Consider the following 17,882-nt stretch of genomic DNA (forward strand, 5'->3'; position numbering starts at 1 on the left):
TACCATGGAAGAGGTATTTGCCCAAATCCTTCGTAGTACACGGACATTTTCTAAGACTTCAGTTGGAGAGTGATCTATCATTGCCTCTCAAACTCGTGGATCTTCCTCTGAGATTGGACCCAAAGGTGGTCGTGGTAGAGGTGTTGGGCGTGGTAGCAGTAGCAAGCGCCCTTATTGTAATTATTGTCGTCGCCCTGGTCATTATAAAGATATGTTATGTACTCCATGGTCCACCTCCCAAGGCCAATGTTGCAATTCCTCAGGGTGCAGACACGCAATTCATGGTACCCGATACCTCTCATACTGAGCGACCAGCTTCTACATAAACGATCTCTGCTGAGGAATTGGCTGAGTAAAATCGTGAGCTTCAGGCAGCTTAGCAGGCCTTATCTCCCGTAGCTTTTATTCCCTAGGGATCTCTTTCTTCTGTTCAGTCACCCAATGGTACTTTTCATATATGTCTTACTCATGATCAGCTTAGTCCTTGGATTCTTGATTCTACTACTTCATAGCATATTTCTGGTAATAAATCCTTATTCTTTTATTTTGATTCCTCTAGGTCCCTTCCTCCTATCACTGTGGCTGATGGGTCTAAAACCCTTCCCACTGGTATCGTTAGGGCTGATCCACTTCTATCTATTTCTCTTGATTCTGTTTTACATGTCCCTAGTTGCCCATATAGTTTTATTTCTATTTGTTGTCTCACTCGTTCTTTGGAATCTTGTGTTATCTTTAATTCTGATTCTATTCTTGTGCAGAATCAGGGTACGAGACGTATGATTGGCACCTGACGTGAGTTTAAGGGACTTTACCATCTTGCCTTGCCATCATCTACGACATCTGCTTGTGCTACTACAGGGGCATCTCCTCTTCAGATTCATTCTCAGTTTGATTATCCTCACTTATCTACTCTTCGACATACGATTCCTTCATTGTCTTCGTTGACTATTCTAGAATGCCAATCTTGTCAGCTAAGAAAACATGTTCATTCTTTTTATTCTAGTCGTCTTAATAAACGAGCTGATACTCTTTTTGATCTTGTACATTTAGACATTTGGGATCCTAATAGAGTAAAGTCTAAGAAAGGTTTTTCCTATTTTGTTACATTTATTGATGATCATTCTCGTTGTATTTGGCTTCACTTAATGACAGATCGTACTGAATTGCAATCTTTATTTACTTCCTTTTGTAATGAAATTTCTACTCAATTTGGTCGTACAATTCGGATCCTTCGCAATGATAATGCCAAGGAATATTGTTCTCATGAATTTAGGCATTTCTCTCATCTCGAAGTATTGTTCATCAGTTCTCTTATCCCTATACTCCGCAACAAAATGGGGTGGCTTAACGTAAAAATCGTCATCTCATTGAGACTGCTCAGATGCTTCTCCTTCACATGCATGTTCCCGTTGTCTTTTGGGATGTCATTCTTCTCACTTCTAGTTATCTAATCAACTGGATGCCATCCATTGTTCTAAATGGGGCCATTCCACATACTATACTTTTTCCTCGTGATCTCATCTATCCTATCCCCCTTTGTGTCTTTGGATTAACCTATTTTGCCCATCTTCTTTCCCTCGGTAGTGATAAATTATCTCCTCACTCGATAAGTGTGTGTTGGTAGGCTACTCTCATCGTCAAAAGGGATACAAGTGCCACTCCCCTGAATTTGGTGGATACTTTCTCTTTTGATGTCACATTTTTTGAGTCTACACCTTTTTTCTATTCTTTGTCTAATGGGTCTTCTTCCTCCCCTCATGAGGTTCTTCCTATCCCTTCTTTTCCTCCTCTGGTCTCGATCCCTGTTTTTGTTCCTCCTGTTCCTCTCCAAACTTATCAACATCATTCTAAGCCTCCATCAGTGCCTTCAACTCCCGCTCCTCCTATTGCAAATGATGGTATTCCTCCAAATTCATGTCTTCCTCCAATTGGTGCCATTATGCCGTCTCCCTCCAACTCTGCCCAAGCTCCTATTCGTCGTGGTAGACATTCCACTCGCAATCTTCATCCCATTTATACTTTTGTGAGCTATCACCGTTTGTCATTTGTTTATTCTATTTTTGTATATGCTCTTTCTTCTATTTCTATTCCTAAGGTAGATGTTGAACCTCTTTCTCACCCTAGGTGGAAACATGCTATGGATAAGATGATGTTCGCCTTGTTGGCTAATGAGACATGGGATCTAGTTCCTCTACCTCTGAGGAAGTCTATTGTTTGTTATCGGTGGGTGTTTACAGTTAAGGTTGGTCCGGATGGTTCTATTGATCGTCTAAAGGCTCGGTTGGTTGCTAAGGGCTATACTCAAATTTTTGGCCTAGATTATGGTGATACATTCTCTCACATGGCTAAGATTGTTAATGTTTGTGTTTTTCTTGCTATGGCCACTATTCAACAGTGGCCTCTTTATCAACTGGATATTAAAAATGCTTTTCTTCATGTCGACCTTCAAGAGGAAGTGTATATGGAGCAAGATCTTGGTTTTGTTGCTCAGGGGGAGTCCCAACTAGTATGTCGCCTAAAGAAGTCCTTATATGGCCTGAAACAATCTCCTCGATGCTGGTTTGGTCGCTTCAGTTCGGTTATCCAGTCTTTTGGTATGAGTAGAAGTGAAGTTGATCATTCTGTTTTCTATCGCCATTCTCCTAATGGAGTTATATTATTGGTGGTATACATAAATGATATTGTTATTATAGGAGATGATGAAGTTAGTATTAGGCAGTTGAAAACTCATTTGCATTCTTATTTTCAGACTAAAGATTTGGGCAGGTTGAAGTATTTTCTTAGCATTAAGGTAGCTCAATTTGCCCATGGTGTGTGCATCTCTCAAAGTAAGTATGCTTTAGATATTTTGGAAGAGACTGGTAGGCTTAATTCTCAACCTATAGATACTCCTATGAATCCTAATGTTAAGCTTGTACTAGAATAGGGGAAGACATTGGAGGATCCTTGGCAATATAAGAGACTAGTTGGGAAGCTTAATTACCTCACTATTACATGGCCAAACATCTCTTTTGCTATTAATGTGGCAAGTCAATTCTTGGATTCCCCGTGTAATAGTCACTAGCACGCTTTAGTACCTATCTTGAGATACATTAAAAGTGTTCTTGGTAAAGGCTTGTTGTTTGAGAACAAAAGACACAAGCAGATTGTGGTAAGGCTGCAAATGAGCTGAGCCGTTCAAGCTTAGCTCGGTGTCTGACTCGACAAAAGCTCGTTCGAGTTCGTTTATTAAGGTAAATGAGCTAAACTTGAGCTTAACTTTGAAGCTCGATTTGTAAACAAGTTGAGTTTGACCTCAGTAAAACTCGACTCATTAGCTCGTGAGCTGGCTCGATTAGAGGCTCATGAATAGGCTGATTAAAAGTTCGCGATTAGATATAATAATATATGTAATATATTAGATATATATTTTATAAATATAAATATATTATTTAACATACATACATATATATTATTATTATATTATTTATTAAATTTGAAAACAATGGAATAAAAATTCTGTTTCTATTAATTCATTAATCTAATTACATGGGCTCTTCTTTTATAGAAGAGGTTTTACATAAAAAAGAAAGCAATCAATCTATGCAATAGGAAACTATAGATCTATACACAATAGGAAACTATATAATAGGAAATGATAACAGCTGTATATTTAGGAGAGTTTCCTAATACTAGTTTAGGTAAGATTCCCTAAACCAATTTTAGGAAACTCATATCACATTGAATTCTCCGAATGCTAACAAAATTATATATTAAATATATATTTTATAAATATATTATTTAACATACATACATATATCGTTACATACATATCATATCATCACTTTTCCTCTCTCTCTTGGCCCAAGAAACCCATTTTCTCTACCCATCTCTCTCCCCAAAGAAGACCCTTGCGTCGAAGCCTCTCGCTTCCTCCGCCTCTCACCGCAGGCTTTAGAGAAGAAGATCGTCGTCTCTTGCCACCTCTCACTGTCAACTTCAGAGAAGAAGAAAGTCACCACCTCTCTAAAGCCTCTCATTGTGGCCCTCTCTGCCGCCGCCTCTCACTGCTGCCCTCTTCATAGCCTCTTGCCGCTGCCCTTTCTGAAGCTTGTCGTTGCAAGGTCATCACCTACCACCGCTGCCTGCTGCTACATTCTCTCTCTCTGTCGCCTCTTGCCGCCACCGCATAGCCCCTCCCTCTCTGCCCCCACCGAACAGCCCATAACCAAGCTTTGGCTTGGGCTCGAGCATGATGGCGAGCTTGAGCTCGTCAATCAAATTGACAAACCGAGCTTGAGCTGAGGCGAGTCGAGCTCGAGCTCAAGCCAAGCTTCCAGGCTCAACTTGAACTAGAGCTTGTTGGATATACATATGCAGATTGGGCTGGTTGTCCTATAAATACGCACTCTACCTCAGGTTATTATGTCTTGGTTAGAGGAAATTTTGTGTCTTGGAAGTTTAAGAAGCAAAATGTTGTGGCTAGATCGAGCGCAAAAGTGGAATATCGAGCCATGGCTTTAGAGTTGATTTGGCTCAAGCAACTTTTTACAGAGTTGAAATTTAGAGATTCAAGGCCTATACAACTTATTTGTGATAATCAAGCGGCTCTTTATATTGCCTCTGATCTAGTTTTTCATGAGTGGACCAAACACATAGAGATAGATTATCACTTTGTGAGACAGAAATTAATTTTTTGAGAGATTAGTACCTCATTTGTTGGCTCTAATGACCAACTGGTTAATCTTCTTACCAAGGCAGGGTCTATGGCTTGCCTACATTTATACCAAATTAGGCACATATGATATATATGAGCCCGCTTGAAGGGGAATGTTAGAACTAGTGTTGTACTTGTACATACATTATATATATGCTAGATAGTGTTGTACATATATATTAGGAAGATATTATGCTCCATGGTTGTACCTTGTAAATTGGTATATATATACCACATTGTGAATAATAAAATACAATACTTTTTCCTCTCAAAATATAACAACAGACATCAGTCTCTAGAATGAACTCCTTAGGGAAATCAGGTAGGGCCAATATTGGAGCTTAAGTCATAGCCTTCTTAAGTGTCTCAAAAGCATTCTCAACCTCATCTTCCCAGTGGAAGTTGTTCTTCTTTAGTAGATTGGTGAGGGGTTTACTAATCACTCCATGCCCTTTTATAAACCTACAGTAGTAGCCAATGGGCCCTAGGAACCCCCTCAACTCCTTAAGGGTTTTGGGTTTGGGCCATTGCTCCATAGTTGCAACCTTTTGAGGGTCAGTGCTTACCCCTTGGCCAGATATAATGTGATCGAGATATTCCACTCTAGTATTTGCAAAAGTGCATTTGGACCTTTTCGCATAAAGTTAATGGTCTTTAAGGATTTCAAATGCCTTCCTTAGATGGATTGAGTGCTAGTCCAAGTTAGGGTTGTAGACTAAGATGTCATCAAAGAATACCAACACGAATTTTTTAAGGTATGGAGCAAAGATATGGTTCGCGAGTGCTTGGAAGATTGCAAGGGCATTAGTGAGGCCAAATGGCATTACCAAGAACTCATAATGTCTTTAGTGGGTGCAGAAGGCCGTTTTAGGACAGTCATTTGGGTTCATTCTAATTTGACGATACCCTAAAGTGAGGTCTAATTTGGAAAAGATGGAGGCTCTGTTAGTTCATCTAGGAGGTCCTTAATAATGGGTATTGGGAATTTGTTTTTGATGATTACAGAGTTTAGTTGCCTGTAATCCACACAAAACCTCTATGAGCTATCATTCTTTTTTACTAGGAGGACTAGGGAAGTAAATGAACTTTGGCTCAGTTGGATTAGAGATTTCCCCAACATGTCTTTCACCAGTTTTTCACTCTCAACTTTTTGAACAGGGGAGTATCGACAAGCTCTTAGGTTAACCGGCTCACTATTAGGTTAGAGGTGAATTGAATGATCAAGGAACCGGGGTGGGGGGAAGGATGAGGGATTAGCAAATAGATGAATTGGTTCATGAGAGTGTACCTGAGTGATGGTTGGTACTTTGGCCCAAGGCATGGGTTGCCATCCTCTACCCTATTTGTCCTTGGGATGGACCTCCCTCTGATCCACTTCCATCTCTATGGTATAGAGGGCATGTAGTTGCCCAATAGAGGTCCCTCCTTGCTCCAGGAGTTTCTGCAACTCTTTTCTCGACATGGCCTTGCACTCTCCCTTCTCTTGGCAGCCCTTAAGAGTGACCTTCTGCCCCCTCATTTCAAATGTGACTTCTAGAGTGTTGAAATCAAACACTAGGGAGCTAACCGTCCTCATCCAATCCACCCCTAGTATAATGTGACATCCTCCCAATCTAATAATTCTCAAATCCATTGAGAATTCCTGACCACTCATCACCCATTCAAATCCCTTACATTTGAATTGACTCACCATTTTGCTCCCATTAGCAATGAAGGCATGCAATGGGGGAGTCTCCTGCAACTCACATTGCAGGGCAGTGGTTGTTTCTTCATTTAAGAAACTATAGGTACTGCCACTGTCAATGAGTACCACTAGTCCTCTTTTTCCCACATTTTCCTTCACCTTCAATACCTTGTCTGAGGCACAACCCTGTAAGGCATGCATAGATATCTCCCCTCCTTCCCCATCAACTTGTCCTTCCTGCTCTTCCCCTTCTTCTACTTCCACCTCTTCCTCTTCCCCTTGGCCCTCCATTGCGAGAAGCATCCTTTTACACTGATGTCCTGGACCATATTCTCCCCCACAACGAAAACAAAGCCCTAGTTGCCTCTTCTGATCCATTGTTAAGGCCTTAGCTAGGGTTGGAATTGATTGGCTTCTGCCCACTGGTCCACTCCTCTGCCAAGGCTAATTACTCTCCTTACTCATTCCACTGTAAGAATTCTCTTCCCGACTCCCCTTAGGGGACAACTTATGCCTCTTTGCAAAAGCCTCTTGTCATGTACCGAGATGTTAGGGTAGCTAGCTGGCAGTATAAATAATGTGTAATTAGGCTATTAGAAATTGAATTTCAATTTAAGCATAGCTGGTAGAATGTTCTACCAGCTATGCTTTAGCCAAGTTGTAAGCGCACATGGCTCGGGCCAACCGTTTTTGGCGCCCAAGTTGTTGAATCAGTATAAAGAACCGATCCAGGCGCTAAAGCCAACATGTTGAATGAATTTGGAAATTAGTTTCCCTCCACTTTCTCTCTCAATTCTCTCTAAATCTCTCTCTCCCTATTCTAATCTCTCTTTCCCTCCCAAATATCTTCTACTTTCTTCCCAATTCAGTTCTCAATTCCTTAAGAACTCTATTGTCAAATTGGTAATCTGACACCTCCAAAGCCATCTCATGGAGATGAGCTTGCTCTACCACCTGACCAACTAATGTCGAGTAGAGCATCTTCACAGTAGCATAGCTATCAAAGACGCGCCTAGGCGCGAGGCGCTAGTTTGGCACCTCACCTGGGCTAAGGCGAGGTGGTTTTGGCGAGGCCCTCGCCTTGCACGCCTAGACGCTGGGGCGTGAGGCGCGCCGCGCCTCATGAAACCTAGGTCTTCTAATTAAATCTTACAGCCAAATCGCTCCTCACTCCTCCCGACTCTAGCATCCAGCCGCGCTTGCCTCTCCTCTCCAGCTCGCAGCTCGCCCGATCTTCCTCTTCCTCTCTAGCCCCAGCCGTGCCTGCCTCCTCTCTTCCTCTCATCTCCAGCGATCTTCTTCTTCCTCTCCTCTCCTCTCCTCTCCGGCCGCGACCCCCTCCTCTCTTCCTCTCCAGCTCGCCCGATCTTCCTCTTCCTCTTCCTCTCTAGCCCCAGCCGCGCTTGCCTCCTCTCTTCCTCTTCTCTCCAGCTCGCTGCTCGCCCAATCTTCCTCTTCCTCTCTAGCCCTAGCAGCGCCTGCCTCCTCTCTTCCTCTCCTCTCCAGCTGGCCCGATCTTCTTCTTCCTCTCCTCTCCAGCTGCGACCCCCTCCTCTATTCCTCTCCAACTCGCCCGATCTTCCTTTTCCTCTCTAGCCCCAGCCGCCCATGCCTCCTCTCTTCCTCTCCTCTCCAGCTCACCCGATCTTCTTCTTCCTCTCCTCTCCAGCCCCGACCCCTTGATCTTCTTCTTCCTTTCCTCTCCACTCTCCAGCAGTGCCTGCCTCCTCTCTTCCTCTCCTATCCAGCCACGCCCACCTCCTAGCTTGTTAATTTCCTCTCCAGCCGTGCCCTCTTCCTCTATTCTCCTCTGCCCACGGTCTTCTCCTCTCTTCCTTGCATCTCTTCTCATCTGCTCTTCAAGTTGAAGCTACTAAGGCTGCCCACGGTCTTCTCCTATCTTGTACGTTCTTTACTTGTATTTTATTTGTTTATTTCTTGCATTCTTACCTAATTTCTTTTGCTGGCAGCTAGTTGCTGATATCTCTTTTAAGTCTTTATAGTTTATTTCTATCATTAGGAGAATTTTGTGAAAGTTGGAACTATGTTGCAACAGCCCAATAAATGTCGTCAACCACTTCCAAAACGGACCCGGCATGGAATTATTTTGAAGTTGATCCTAATGATAGAAATACCACCACATGTAAATTTTGTCGTAAAGTAACAAAATGTGGTATATTTCGGGCGAAACAACATCTTGTGGGCGGTTTTAGGAATACTAAAGCTTGTCCAAAATGTCCTCCATCAGTAAAAGAAAAGATTGGAGAGTACATGCAAAAGAAGAAAAATAACAGGAATAAGCGAAATATAGCATCGTTAGATGATGATCTTCAATTTGGTGAAGGGTATGATGATGGTGATGATGATGAGCCGCTGCCTCAAAGTAGAAAAAGACCCAATGTATCTACCGGAAGTGGAAGCGGTACCGGTAGTGTTGGTAGTGTTAAAGGGCCAACACAAAAGGGTCCACTTGATGTTTTTCTTAAAGACCCAGAAGTTAATGTGTTCAAAAGCAAGGGCAAAGGAAAGCAAACAAGGTTGGGTGAGCATGATTTTGCAAAAAAAGAGTTAAGAGCTCGAGTTTGTAGAAGCTTTGCACGATGGATGTATGATGCAGGCATTCCATTCAATGCAGTGACATATGACAGTTTTAAAGTATTTATAGAAGCAGTTGGTCAGTATGGTCCGGGTGTGAAGCCGCCTAGTTACCATGAAGTCAGGGTTCCCCTTCTCAAACAAGAGGTGGAAGCCACTCATGAAATGATGCAAGATCATGAAGAGGCGTGGGCCAAATATGGATGTTCCATTTTGTCAGATGGCTGGAAAGACAAGAGGGAAAGGACATTGATTAACTTTTTAGTCAATTCTCTTAAAGGAAGTATATTCTTGGAGTCTGTTGATGGTTCTAGCTATTCAAAGACTAGGGAAAAGATGTTTCAATTATTAAGTAAATGTGTGGAAAAGATTGGAGTAAGAAATGTGGTGCAAGTGGTCACTAATAGTGCTTCAAACAATGTTTTAGCAAGTATGAAATTCATTTTTGTAATTTGTATTATGTTTATAAATAGAACAATTTGAATATTCATTAGATATTTATTATTTACTAATATCTTGTTAATTTCACTCTAAATAATAACAGGAAGATTTTTAGAGGAAAAATATCCTACGTTGTTTTGGACACCATGTGCAGCGCACTGCTTGGATTTAATGTTGGAAGATATTTTCAAGTTACCTAATATGAAGAAGACATTTGAGAGAGCTATCATGGTGAATAGCTATATCTATACTCGTTCGGGTCTAGTAAACATGCTTAGAAGGTTTACTGACAAGAAAGAGTTGTTGAGGCCTGCAAAAACACGGTTTGCAACTGCCTTTATCACTTTGGGCAGGATGCATAGTCTGAAAAGCAACCTTAGAAGGATGTTTACCTCCGATGAGTGGATGACAAGCAAGTGGGTAAAAGAAGCGGGGGCTAAAAAGGTTGTAGAAGTGATTTTGATGCCTTCATTTTGGAACAATGTTGTATTTGCTTTAAAGGTGGCTGGTCCATTGGTGTGTGTATTGCGCTTAGTGGATGGTGAGAAGAAACCTGCCATGGGATACATCTATGAGGCCATGGATAGGGCCAAAGAAGTGATTGCTAACTCTTTTAATGGGGATGAAAAGAAGTATGCACCCATTTTTCAGATCATTGATAATCGATGGGATGTTCAGCTTCATCGCCCCTTGCACGCAGCTGGTTGGTACTTTGAACCCAGAATATTTCTACAAGGCTGAACGTATAGATCCAGAGATCATAACTGGCTTATATGAATGCATTAGAAAGTTAAATCTAGATGTAAAGGTTCAAGACCAAATTGATGCTGAGCTTTCGATGTATAACAATGCAGATGGGTTCTTTGGAAACTATATGGCTATTAGAAAGAGAGCTAAGAAATCACCAGGTACACATATATATATTACATTATATATATAATCATTCTAGATAATAGATAATAACTAACCCATGAATTTTATTGGACAGCTGAATGGTGGGCTTCATATGGAATGTCAACACCCACGTTGCAAAAATTTTCAATTAAAATTCTTAGCTTGACTTGTAGTTCATCTGGGTGTGAACGTAATTGGAGTGTATTTGAAAATGTAAGTGCATTGTACGTATAACACTTACAATTTTTATTAGTAGTTGGTTTGTTTCATGTAGCTTATTCTTAGTATGTTTTTGCATAAATTGTTGCAGCTTCATACTAAACGGAGAAACAGGCTTAATCAACTTCGTTTAAACGACTTGGTGTTTGTGAAATACAATAGAGCATTGAGGCATCGGTATCAAATGCGTGATACCATTGACCCTATCATATTGACCGACATTGATGAAAACAATGAATGGTTGACCAAAAAACTTGATGAGGAGAATGATAAAGATGATGAAACTGTTTTTCCAAATGACGTTGGGGATGGGTTGACATGGAATAATGTTGTTGCGGCTGCAGGAGTTGGAGAGCCTAGTTATCAATTTAGAACTAAACAAACTCGATCACAATTGGGATCAACTTTGGCTTCGACTTCAAAGCGACAAGTAACTCAAGAGATTGAAGGGGAGGAGGAAAGTGAGGCAGGGACCGAAGATGATGAAGACTTGGAAGAGGGAGAAGAATTGAGAGATGAAGAAGAAGATGAAGGGGTGATTGAAGGGGATGATGAAGATATTGACCTTGATGTTGATGATCTCCTTGATGATGATTGATTAAAAAACTTCTTTATATTGATTGTGGACTTGTAGTGTTTATGTGTTTGTTTAGAACTTTGAATTATAATTGGTACTTGGTAAAGTTTGAAACTTTAAGTTTGAACTTTGATGATATTTCTAGTTTAGAATTTGCATGATGAATGAATTAACTTTGATGTTGTTAGTTTATAGAATTTGAAGATAATGAATCATGAATGATATGAATGTGTTATTATTGATAATTTGATAGTTGTTTATGATTTTACAAGATTTTGAGTTTTTTTTTTTCTAAAAGGTGCGCCTCGCTTAGCAAAGGCGCACCTCGCCTCGTGCGCCTCGCGCCTCAGGCTCCAAGACCTTTTGCGCCTCGCGCCTTTCAGAACTATGCACAGTAAGTCGGATCTGCTCATCCAACCCACTGATGAAGTTAGACACGAAGACCCACGATTTATCCTGATTCAGTTTCCCTTAAGGAAATCTACATCCAGACTGCTTAGGCGCCTTTCTCCACTATCTTGAATATCAGAATTGATTACATGTACTGCCCACAAATCTCTCTCTCTCTCTCTCTCACAACTCAATACCCAGGCTATACAGAAAACAAGAACAGATTACAAAGCTCTCAAACGCTTTCCTCTAACACAGCACATTCTCACTCAGAATTCCCCAAGATAGTACAACCAAAATCGATGAGAAAATAAAAGGCTCCCGACCCCTTATTTATAGAACATAAGGGCGGACTACACAAGAATTGAAATAACCGAACACTGGAGATATAACCAACCAAACAAACAACTAGGCAAAATAACAAATATACCCCTGACATAAACTACTTTACCCGAGACAGACAACTAATCTAATACAAATGATTTAACACGATCATCTACTTGCTCCTAGTTTTGTCGCATTCCCAATTCAATGGCATCCAATCGAGATTCCATTTGCTTCGCCCTGGTGCCCTCAACCCATGCCCACTCTGGTCAGATCGCCGGCTCTGATACTAAATGTCATATCTGAGATCTGACAGAAAGTCTCTTTTGTAATTGAGGAAGAAATGATAATTGGCGAGAGAGAAACAACATGAGAATTAGAGAGAAAGGAAGAGAGAGAGAGAGAGAGAGAAAGAAGTGAATAGAAGAATAGGAGGGAAAAGATCAATGGAATAATCCTCAAATGATCCCCATCCTCTCGTGCATTTCTTTTTTATAGGAGAGTTAGTTACAATTTCTAGATAATTCTCATAACAACTCTTGGTTGTTAGGACCTCAAGTGGCCATGTGCACTAGGCTCTAATCACCTACATCTCAACCTCTAATTACAATCATGTACCCCCCTACAATCTTATAACACCCAATTATAATAATGCCCTCGGACTATGACAAGAGGCTAGAAAAGGAACATAAAAAAATAACTGGGAAACCAACAAAAGATGAATGGGGCCTTTAAGGAAACGTATGGAATGCTTGACTCCTCAATATCTCTAAAATCTCTCTTCCTCCACAGATGCCACATCACCAAAAAAAGAAAGAAGATGCCAAAACTGTCTATGCTTTAAAAAAAAGAGATACTAGAGGCCCACAAAATCCAAAAATCCAATATCAGAGCCAGCATCGGTCTGTGCAATCCCATAAGATGAAAAAGAACCACCATAAATCTTTGGCCAACAGAAAATGAAGCAAAAAAGTAAACCACTGACTCTCCACCAAAAAGATAAAACAGACAACCAAAACTGACCTCTTATAGTACATAATATAATGCCAGAACAGAATTGACGGTAAAAGAAACATATGGAGTGCTTAACTCCTTAATATCTTTAATATTTCTCTTCCTCAACAATTGCCACATCACCATAATAGAAAGAATACACCAAAACTGTCTATGCTTCAAAAAGGAGATACTAGAGGCCCAAACAAACTAGAAATCCAATATCAAAGCTTGCATCAGTCTGTGCAAGCCTGTAAGATGAAAAAAGAAAAACTATAGCTCTTTGGCCAACAGACAATGAAGCAAAAGAAACCAATGATTCTCCACTAGCCCTATACCAAAAAGATAAAAACAGACAACCAAACACTGACCTATTACAGTACAAAATATACTGTCAGAACAGAATTGACAGAAAAAGAACCTCCTGAGGGCCACAAAACCCATTTGCCCTCAACTTTAATGTATGAAGAAAAATTGGCCAGAATGCTAAAAAAACTGTCAAAGATTCCCATCTGTAAACTTGAAAGTTCCTCCTAAAAGGAGAATATCTAGCGAACCCTAGGAGACCTTCATATTAAAATAAGGAACATTAGCCCTCTCATCTAATCCTTTAATTTTCTCCAACAATCTCACAATCCTTAAATTAATCTAACTGAAAACCTCCTTACTGCAAAATCTAAATTATTCTTAAGATTAAGAAGATTGAGCTCTCTTACTGGGCAAACCACTAACCCTAAAACCAACACACCGCAATCTTACCAAATGCAAAAATTGGCCCTCCCAAGCCATGGGTGGATCCAGGGTGGGGACACCCACATCCTGAAAGTTTCTCTTCAGTGTGGGGCTTGAGTCATTCAAGATCATGAATGATGGGATACAAGGTAATTTTTATCAAGTTTTAGGATAGATACATGTCCCCACAGTGCACTGGTGAGGCTCTCTAGAAATTTCTCTGCATGCTATCTAGCATAAAAAATTTGTGACATGCCTAATATCACTAGATTATATTAATAGGGCCCAAAAAGAATTGTTAAATCTCTCAAAAACACAAGACACATGTGAGATGAAAAAATCCAACAAGAGTTGGAAAAGTCACTTGTTATTTGCACAAGCCCCAACAGTTTGATGAACCCAACTAATATCTGTAACTCAGCTCTCAACCATGGTTATTATGTGTGACACCAAAGATCATGTAAGATTATAAATTGTGCCCCCATTATATTAATTACTGGATCTGCCTCTGTCCAAAGCCACATATTCTCAAAGCAAAATGGGGTCAAACCAGAATTAATATCTCCACAATCCAATAGAATAGGATTCAACACGATTCTAAATCTATATGGGATGCACAAGGTTTTCTTTTTTCCATTCTTAATTTGTTTATTCATTTTTCTTTTTGGCAATTTTAAGCAGTGAAGACTCTAAACCAGACTTGATGATGATTATTCTACTCTTACAAACTTATTTTATATGCTTCAACTCTTAGCATTTTGATTAATCAGGAGCAATACTTGAACAGGACCATATAGCCTCTACTTACCATTCCACATATTTTCCAAGCCACCAACAGCTCCACCCGATCATTTAGCTTTTGACTTCATTCCAGAATCAAACAATTACTTGGGTCAACTTCGACCACTCCAGCATATGTGACTGAGAGGTTGGGTAATTGCAAAGGATTTCCATTTTCAGGGGCGCTGGGGGGAGGGGGGGTTGAAAAATCTAATAATTTGTTTGGTATTGCAGTAAAAATCTACAACATTAGTTGATTCTTTGGTTTCAATGAGTACTTAGTTAAAGAGTGCCAAGTTCAACTTGTATTTGCGTCCACCTTAAGCCAATTGCTTAAGTCACTTAAGCAGCCTGTTGGTTACTTTAACAGTTTCTATGAGCTCCCTTCTTTGGACTTTGATCACCCAACAGGCATGTGACCTGCCAAAGCAGTTGATGGGCAGCTTTCATTAGTTTAAGACAATTCTAACCTAGGGAGATGCACTCAAGGTGTTTCCAACTTTTTAAAACTTACTAAACTACAGATAGGAATCTTGGGGCTGCGTACTATTGATCTTGGAGACACATATGAAGTTTTCAACTTGTGGCATTTGAAATACAATTTCTTTAGTTCATTGTTCTTCACATACATCCATCAGTTGAAGGTATTTGGTGGACTTCAAAGATGACAAAGAGGTTTTTGGATTTCATACAATGTCATCCAGAATTAGTAACTGTGAATGAGGACTTGGTAGCAACTAATGCAAATTCAGGAGGTCAATTCTACTCAAAGAAGTTGTCTTGAAACTGTTTAATCGACAAGTCCAAACATTCTTTGAACATGGCAGGAGGGAACTTGTGAGTTTTTCTCAGTTTGATTGGATTTTGCATGTAAAAATATCTGTGCCTTCTCTTTATTGCTTCAGTTACTTTACACTCATTCAATTGCCTTGTATAAATTGGTAAAAGCAGACTCCAGACAATTTGCATCCTTATAAACTAGAATTTTCATTCTCCATTTCTTTTCTTTTATTCCTGGAGAAAATATTCCTTCCATTTCCTCCTCTCCTTTCTCATTATTACCATTATATTGCAGTCCAAAAACTACATGCATAAAAGAAAATTCCAAAAAATCATTCCAATTTTGTTCAACAAAATCATACATTTTTTTTTTTTTTATGAAATTCTAACCATATTCTAAACTTGCCAGAGTGGGAGAGGGAAGCTCTGTCATAAACTTTCAAACTGTGATGAAATTCTTTCAATCAATGGAACAGGTGGTGCTTATTGAGTTTTCATAATTCATATAACTGAATGTGTGAGAGTAAAGGAACTTACAGTTAATTTTGAAGTTGACTTAAGCTGGTTTATCAAAAGTGGAACTGTTGCCCCTCGAATCAGTAAAGTCGTCACAACTATGGAAGCCCACCTGAAAGCAACAAGGACCATCTTCAACAAATTGTGTATTGCTAGTATTCCAAAGAGTGGCTCAGACTTAGAACCATCAAATTATATGCTGCGTCTTTAGAGGTGAGTACATTCACACTGGCAACCAAACAATTAGAGGGCACTTGAATCCAGAAAACATTTTCAGATGGATCCCTTCTCTTCTAAGGAAACCTACTCCTTAAATATTTAATTGTCAAACCAACCATAATACATTGGGATACAACTGATGCTAGAGCTACGGCATTGCAGCAAGACATTGAATGCTCTTGTTACCAAATAGAGGCATGGAATCAAAGGACATGCAGAACATTATCCATGACCCAATAAATACCCAATAAGAAGGTAGGTAGTTTGAAGGATAAGAAGCTGGATAACAAAGGAAATCGATGCAAAATAGTGCTAGCCTAAGAGATATAATAGGACATCAAATAATAATGATCAGGAAATGGCTAGTATAAGAGATATAAAGGCAACATTTGAAAAGGGATGTAAGAGTCATGCATTTAAACTAATTGGTACTAAGCCCCTAACTTTTGAGGATGCTCCTATTCATTCTTTCCATATGCATCAAAAAAGGAGCAATGGCACCATTGGATAAGGGGAAAACAAAACATGCAAAATAGATAGAAAGTCAAGAGCTTGCAACGAACAAAGAGAACCTCAATGATTCTTTGTTTGCCCATGGCAAAAAAAGATGTCACCAATGACTAGAATTCGTGTCCATGTAAAAAAGCACAAGCAGATAGTCACATCAATCCTCTGAAATTCAAAGGGATTAACTTGTTGATACATGGTGGGTGGCAACCTGTGTTGGACAACGGCTTCATATAAAACCAAGCAAGATACTCCAAACACAAGTGATTCTCTTCAGCCTATACCCAACTCAACTTAATCACCATTTCCTTCAATTCAGATTATCCAACAACAACAGTAACAATCATAAGCTGTTAATCCGTTAGGTGACATTGGCTACATGTGTTCTAGACCTCTGTCCATCTCTATACATTACAACATCCTCTACAAGGCCATTATAACCTATATCATGATTAAGGGTATCTCACCGAGTTTTCATAGTCTTTTTCTAACCATTCTGTTACAAACTTCCTCCGTTTCATTGACTTGCTTCACAAATAAGTCTACTAATCTTCTTCCCATATGCCCAAACCATCTTAATTGTATCAAATTCATATTATCCAAATTAATAAAAAAAAATGATAATCATACACCAAGAGCTAATATATCTGAAATAAAAAGTAAAATGCTCAAGAGAGAAGTTTTTGTTTAATAATAGTATATAAAATAGAAGAACCCACTTAAAGGGTCAAACCCTATAAGAAAGAACTAAAACCCGGCAAGGCCAACTATAGGCAAGCACAACATGTTTGATAAACCAACCACTCAATAGGAAAGCACTCCGCTTGCTCAACCATAGAATAGGGGAATGAGAATTAATCCCTTTATTACAGCAACAGAATTTTCTTCCCAGATATACCACACCACAAAAAGGTGAAAGGCAAGATTTACAACAAGCCCTTTTAACGACAACACAGAAAGTTTGACACCAGAGTCAACATCATCCACTGAATGCCTAAAAGAAAACAATAAGACTCCACACCTCATGGACTACCACATAGTAATCATAAAGATGATCAATCATCTCTCAACGCATCATGCAGCACCAATCACTATCTGCCTCCTCTTCGTCAAGTTGTCGGCCATATAAGGCCCAAAGAAGTTGAACAAACAAGGAAGGCATCTGCAAGAGGAGATCATGCTTTCCAGATAGCTTTCAAACTCTTTGGTTCTCCTGTGACCACCCCAATTATTCACCCAAAACCTGAATCCATTCCCCCTGCCCACTGGACAGAAAATCCTCCCAAAAAACTCACCTCAACCACATATAGTGGCCCTCCAAAGACCAAACCTACAATCAGGCCTAATCTTGACGATAGAATAGCCTTCGCACCACCCTGCCGTACCTACCTTCACACAAACTACCCTCCCACATGGTAAATCTCTCCACAATCAATTGCCCAGCAAAATCTTACTAAACAGACCTAAACACTCAATGCCCAAACATCTACCACAAGGCGAGACAACCAATCTTAAAACTACCAAAAGAAATTTAA

General features: G+C 39.9%; 2 protein-coding genes across 2 annotated transcripts in view; one reads left to right on the plus strand and one right to left on the minus strand.

Moving 5' to 3' along the window:
- The window catches only part of LOC127813144 (mitochondrial inner membrane protein OXA1-like), a 28,845-nt gene that overhangs the window by 10,096 nt on the left and 867 nt on the right, over positions 1 to 17,882 (minus strand). Inside the window, exon 2 of the mRNA XM_052353941.1 lies at positions 15,643 to 15,733. Coding sequence (XP_052209901.1) covers positions 15,643 to 15,733 — 91 coding nt within the window. The remainder of the gene's footprint in view (positions 1 to 15,642; positions 15,734 to 17,882) is intronic.
- LOC127813145 (uncharacterized) lies at positions 10,238 to 11,398 on the plus strand. The gene is made up of 2 exons (XM_052353942.1): positions 10,238 to 10,523; positions 10,621 to 11,398. The coding sequence occupies exons 1-2, from the start codon at positions 10,428 to 10,430 to the stop codon at positions 11,125 to 11,127; spliced, it is 603 nt and encodes a 200-aa protein (XP_052209902.1). The 5' UTR covers positions 10,238 to 10,427; the 3' UTR covers positions 11,128 to 11,398.

Source organism: Diospyros lotus, chromosome 11 (assembly GCF_014633365.1).
Source record: "Diospyros lotus cultivar Yz01 chromosome 11, ASM1463336v1, whole genome shotgun sequence".
NCBI classification, from domain to species: Eukaryota; Viridiplantae; Streptophyta; class Magnoliopsida; order Ericales; family Ebenaceae; genus Diospyros; species Diospyros lotus.

Bases quoted from the DNA above. Each gene is read 5' to 3' on its own strand.
- LOC127813145 (XM_052353942.1), top strand. From the start codon at position 10,428: ATGTCAACACCCACGTTGCAAAAATTTTCAATTAAAATTCTTAGCTTG. The intron at 10,524-10,620 runs GTAAGTGCATTG...AAATTGTTGCAG, and splicing joins ATTGGAGTGTATTTGAAAAT to CTTCATACTAAACGGAGAAA.